The sequence below is a fragment of the Chrysochloris asiatica genome, unplaced genomic scaffold, assembly GCF_000296735.1.
Source record: "Chrysochloris asiatica unplaced genomic scaffold, ChrAsi1.0 scaffold00078, whole genome shotgun sequence".
NCBI classification, from domain to species: domain Eukaryota; kingdom Metazoa; phylum Chordata; class Mammalia; order Afrosoricida; family Chrysochloridae; genus Chrysochloris; species Chrysochloris asiatica.
In genome coordinates, this window is record NW_006408596.1 from 5,497,701 (window position 1) to 5,504,118 (window position 6,418).

The 6,418-nt window shown below is 47.4% G+C and overlaps 1 protein-coding gene across 1 annotated transcript in view; it reads left to right on the forward strand.

Moving 5' to 3' along the window:
- Positions 1-2,682, forward strand: part of CUX2 (cut-like homeobox 2) — a 362,552-nt gene extending 359,870 nt beyond the window's left edge. Inside the window, exon 22 of the mRNA XM_006865423.1 lies at positions 1,881-2,682. Coding sequence (XP_006865485.1) covers positions 1,881-2,682 — 802 coding nt within the window. The remainder of the gene's footprint in view (positions 1-1,880) is intronic.
- The last annotated feature ends 3,736 nt before the right edge of the window (positions 2,683-6,418 follow it).

The window sequence follows — 6,418 nt, forward strand, 5'->3', positions numbered from 1 at the left end:
ACCCTTGTGGAGGGACAAGGGACTGAAGAAGGGGATAGTACTAATGACCTTCACAGTCTCTTCTGGCCCCATCCCCTACCTGAACAAGGGAGAGAGGGAGCAGACGAGTGCATGTTTCAAATTGTCCCCCCTGCCCTGCACTGACTCTGTGACCCAGGGTAATCCCGCTGAGCCGTGTCTCCCTATCAGTGGGGATGAGACTAGTATCCCCTCTTCAGGTTATAATGGAAAATAAATTAAAGGATTCACTAAGACTTTGCCCAGCACCCGCCCTTGTACAAGCTTCCACTACTGTGATGTTTATATATATATCATTTATAACTATTAGAATTCTATATTAATACAATGTAATTAGGTATTCTTATGGAGTCCTGGTGTGGTGCTTCCGGAGAATGCACTGGACCACAAGGCCAGCGATTCAAATCACCAGCCACTCCTCGGAAACCCTATACTGGGTCACTATGAGTCAGAACTGACTCGACAGTATTCACGTAGTAAAAATGGGCCGAAAGCTCTAGATTTAAAGGTGCTAAAGGAACCCCTAAGGAGCTATGGTAGTGTAATGGTTACAAATCGGGCTGCTAACCCAAGGTCGGCAGTTCGAAACTACCAGGTGTTCCATGGGAGAAAGATGAGGCTTTCTGCTCCCGTAAAGATTTACAGCCTCGGAAACCCTGTGCAGGGTCACTATGAGTCGGAACTGACTCCTTGGTACTTAACAACAATAACAAAGGAACCCCGGGAACACAGCTGCCCAAGTTGCTCTATGACCTGGGACAAGCCATGGACCCTCACTGGACCTCATTTGATGTTTGGAAAATAACAAATGGGCTTTGACCCATTCCTGGTCTTTCCTATTCTGAAGCACAGTTCTTGACTCTCAGTTTCCCTCTGGCAGCAGAGAGACCACTCAAGGGATGAGGGACAGGAATTCAGGGTTCTTAGGGTCTGATCCCAGCTCTGCCACTGTGTGTTATGGGCAAGTTGCTCACCGTGCCTCACCTTTCCCTTCTGGGCTGATACTGAGGAGCCCTCCAGGAAAGTGGCAGTGGTTTTACTGCCACAAAATAAATGTGCATTTGACTTTGAGAAATATTCTAGAACATTGCTGTCCAGCAGAAATATGGGGCACTTAGATCATATTTCATAACCACATTAAAAAATAATAATAAAAGAAACTGATTAAATCAACTGTAATAGTAAGGTTTTTAGCCCAGTATGTCCAAAATACCATCATTTAAATATGTAATCAAGATAAAAACATTATTAATGGCATAGTTTACTTTTTTTTTTGGTACTAAGCCTTAAAAAGCAGCTCTGGTAGCGTAGTGGTTACAAATCAGGCTGAGAGCTGCAAGGTCAGCAGTTCGAAACTACCAGTTGTTCCGCGGGAGAAAGATGAAGCTTTCTGCTCCTGTAAAGATTTACAGCCTCGGAAATCTGTACAGGGTCGCTATGAGTCGGAACCGACTCCATGGCACATAACAACAACAACAACAAGAAAGCCTTCAAAATATAGTGTATCTCACCCTTACAATACATCTCACTCAACACATTCCACATGTTCAAGAGCCACATGTGGTCAGTGGCTCCTGTACTGGACAGTGCAGGTCTCGATCTAGAACTTCAGATTCCAAGTCATGAGTTCAAGTCTCAACTCTGCCATTTGTAATCATGGATGACTTACTTAACATCTCTGAACCCTGTTTCCTCTGGGAAGTGTGGCTAACAGTAGTACTCACCTTGAGGGGAATTAAGACGTGTGCAAAGAGGTTTAACAAATAGCCCCCAGGGGAGTGGGTGGGATCCAGAGGTTTGAGCCAGGATTAGCTGGAACCCCCTGCCCAGCCTCCTCCAGCTCACCACCATCTCTGTCCCAGGTCTCGAATGCGCCGGGAGATGTTGGTGGAGGGGACCCAGGATGAACCCGACCTCGACCCCAGCGGAGGCCCTGGTGTTCTGCCAGCAGGCCACTCCCACCCGGACCCCACACCGCCAAGCCCCAACTCTGAAGCTGAGGACCAAAAGCCTATTGTGAAGGCACTAGAGCTTCAGGAGGGCTCTGAGGACACCGGCACATCCGTGACTACCCAGGACAAGGCCCAAGTGAGGATCAAGCAAGAACAGACAGAGGAGGACACTGAGGAAGAGGAGGGAAGCCAGCCCCAGGACTTAGGGGAGCCAAACAAGGGCCAAGATCCCTCCAAAGAGGAACATCCTGACCCTCCAGATAATGATGGACTCCCAAAAGTGACCCTGGGGCCCCTGCTTCCTGGTGGGACCACCACAGACTGCTCCTCAGTACATCCCCCTCTGGAGAACGAGGGCAGGGGTCAGATTCCCCCAGACCCACTAAGTTTTAAGTCGGCCTCAGAGTCCTCACGCTGTAGCCTGGAGGTGTCACTGAACTCGCCCTCAGCTGCCTCTTCTCCAGGTCTCATGATGTCACTGTCACCCATTCCCTCCTCCTCAGCTCCCATCTCTCCATCCCCACCTGGAATCCCCCTTGCCAAAGTGCCGAGTGCCAGCCCCACTGCTGACACAGCTGGGGCCTTGCACCCCAGTGCTAAGGTGAACCCTAACTTGCAGCGGCGGCACGAGAAGATGGCCAACCTGAACAGCATCATCTACCGGCTAGAGAAGGCTGCCAATCGGGAGGAAGCCCTGGAGTGGGAGTTCTGAAGGCAGGGATGGGGGGGCGGCAGGGAGGGCAAAGGGGATGGATACCCTGGTGGTCACTTTTCCTCTCAGACTCACTCTCCCAGAGAGGCTAGGGCCAGGGAGAGAGGAACTCAACTGTCAAAATGTGGACAGCAACTTTATTCTGTTTACGTTTTTTGTGGTAATCAAGTTTTACAAAGTTGTGAGCGTGTGGGTGGGGCAGGTACCACTGCCTCCTCTTTCGGCACCCCCACCCAAGGAGCACCTGGCACCCTGCTTCTCTTCTCCACCCTGACCTCTCTGCAGGATACAGAAGCAAAATGGCGCCACATTTTCATCTGAAAACTCCAAACTCTTTTAGAAAAATACAGAACTATTTATAGACCTCTTTTAGATATTTTAATAAAGGATCCTTTGGAATTTATTCCCAGCCGATGCTGTTTTGATATTACAGAGAGTTATAAAATCGGGATGCTGTCACAACTGTTGCGAAGTATACACTGAAGTTGTGTTGTTTTTGCCACTAGATGAGATTAAAAGAAGACAATTATTCAAAGCCATCACAAGATACTATAAGACTGACCAAAATTTAGATAACCTTGGAACCACGGTTTTTTGTTTCCCCCCACCACCACCCCCCCCCACATCTTGTCTGTGAGACACAATGCATTGATATTGCCCTTCCAGAAACCGTGCAGAAAAGAGAAAGTCCAAAAGACTCTAAACAAAAACTTCGATGCCATTGAGGATGTGTTTCATTCTGGGGGTCTGTTTTGCAAGCTTGATAACACAGAATGTCCCGTGCCGTTGTAAATGTTGTAGAGATGTGGGCTGTGACCCAACTGTCCTATACGAGATGTAGCATGGTACAGAACAAACTGCTTACACCTCCTTGAGTTAAAAACCTGTGGGCCATGGAGGTCATACCCACTGGAATCAGCTTAGGCATTCCAGAGCAAAACTCTGGCCGCCATCTTCCCCTCCTTGTGTTTTATAAAAATAACAGCGTTGAACATCCCACAGCACTAAAACAGGGGCAACCAGCACCAAAAACAGAGAAATTAGCAAACTACAGGCCCCAACTCCCCCTCTCACTATCTGATCTCACAAGTTGACACTGATGCTGTTCTGGAAAGAGACTGTGACTCAGAGTCCCTGAGAAAAAAAGAGAAGATTATGTTCCTCACGGCACATCCGCAATCTCTCGGCCTCCAATCCTGCTTTCTGCCTTCCGAGGCACACTGGTTTGGGCAGCAAAGCTTCAGTGCCTCAGTGCAGAAATTAAACGCCCTTCCTCCAGAGTTTTCCTCATGGTTTCTAGATTTTCCAATTTGGATGGAATTATCACCATATTGGTTTTTGAAGATTTCCCTCGTTTTTCTTTCTTTTACATTGTCACACTCTTCATGGGAAGGCTGAATTGGGTAGTGCCCCACCACCAGCTGAATCCAGAAAGACGAAGAAGAGGTAACCAAAATTGGTGGCTATCTGATGCCCAGAAGAGAGAGGGCCGACTGATGGGGTCTGAAGGATGCTGCAAGTATTTGGAAACCACGCTTGCAAAACCCAGTAGCAATCAGAAAGGGACAAGTGAGGGCCGTTCCAGAAATTGCAACTCTCATGCACCCAGCCCAGGCTGCCGATTTCACAGCAGTCAGCACCAACACAAACCCTACGGAAAACTTCCTTTTTCCAAACTCCCAGGCTATGCATTGAAGAGTTTTCCACTGTATACATTTTTATCCAGATGAAGGTATTTTTATATTTTGACAATAGGAAAAAACAGTGACCAACTCTCAGAGTACTCAAATCTGGAACAAATGAAGCACCTCCTTTTAGCCGCCACCACCCTGTCGCAGTCAAGACAACTGTGGGGGAACACATCACTTTTTACTGTTGAAACCCACACCACATTGAAACCCAGGCTTCCATGCAGACTATGAGTCTTCGAGGACTAAATTTGGCTTTAGTGTAACGGGATTTGATTAAGCACTTAGTATATAGTCTTTGAATACGGAAATCCTGTTGTACCTAAAGCTAGCAGACCTGTGAACAACTTTGTCAGGTTCAAATCCTATAACGGGGGGGAAAAAAATTCCACAAAACCGTTTCTATGAGAGATTGATGAACTTTGTTTAAACTTTTGAAAAAAAGGAACAAGTTCTGTAAATGAGTCGCTAAATACATAATTGTATAATAATGCCTGGGTGTCCTGCTTCTTGGTTTGGGAGCTGGGGCTAAAGATTTGGGTGGGGAGAGGCAGGGGAGACAGATTCAGCCCTCACAAAATGATGTTTTGAATTTGTTTGCCAACAAATTCATGCATGTCATATGTCTCATTTTGGTGCCAGTGGAGGAGTGCCCACCCCGTTTAGATGGGGGCGTATGCTTCTGATTCACTTCAGTCCTCACCTGTTCCACCTGCCTGGCCTCTGAGGGCATATAGGTGACCATTCAGCTTTCCATCCCAGCTAAAGGAAGATGGGAGGAATAAAATCCATTCTTCCTTTTGATGCAGCTTCATGGAAGCTGTATAGACTCTGGGGCTTGCTACTAAGGGTCCAGGATTGCCCCCTGACCCCAAATCAATGGCCCCTACTACTAATCAGTTTACAACCTGTGGATGTTTGGTGCCCCCTACTTCTTGAAGGAATGATACCAGGAGGGCTTCCTAGTGATCTGCATACCATTGCCTTTTGTCCAGCTGTGTGACTAAGTCCTCAGTTTCTTCATCTGTAAAATGAGGATAACACAGCAGCCAGCTAAAAGGGCCATGCCGAAGACTAGCAAGGCAATGAAAATATTCAGGACTGTGCGTGGCACATCCTAAGAGTTTGATGATTATGATAAAAAATAAGCTGAACTCTCTCAGGTGACTATGGTGAGTCTTTCTGTGTGTCCAGCTGCAGAAAGGGTTTTTCTGTTGACCAGTGAGGTCAAGAAGGTCCCCAAACTGGCACTAAACTTTGCTGACTCTGAGTCAAGGCCACATGGAGTCTCAAGAGTTTCCACTTTGTCTGGAAACTTCCCTGTAGTGGGAACTAAATAACCAACTCCCCACAGCTGGGTTAGGATGACTGCTAGATCCAAGCTCTCAGGGCAACCCCTAGAGCCCCTGACTACCCCAGTCCAGTGAGGGAAGGACATCAGACCCCATCAGCCCAGGAGGCCCTCAGTTAGTGCATGGCTGACATTTTAGGGGATCTGGCTCTCCTGAAGGAAAGATGTGGCAGTCTGCCTCCTTAAAGATGGTTGTTAGTGCCATGGAGTCAGTTTTGACTCATAGTGACTTTGTACAGGGTTTCCAAGGAGAAGCTGGTACATCTGAACCACCAACCTTGCACATTATCCCACAGTGACACATCAAGGCTCCATCCTTCAAGATTGTGTTGCTGTTGTTAAGTGCTGTCCAGTCAGTTCCAACTCATAATGACCATTTTAGGGTTTCCAGGAAGTGACTGGTGACTCAAAACTCCGACCATGTGGTTCAAACTGACCTTGTGGTCCAGCGCATTAACCCACAGTGCCAGGCACCCTGGAAACCATCCTCTGCCCCTGTAGGCTTACTATCAGTCAAATCGACTCGATAGCAGTAGAAGTGGAATTTCCTGAGAGTCAAGAGCCTAGATCCTGGAGTCAGACCACCTGGGTTCAATCCCAGCTCCATCTCTTACAGCTATTTGACTTTGGACAAAATGTCTAGCCACTCTGCCTTGGTTTCCCCATCTGTGAGGATTCAAATTAAATAAAGGAAAGA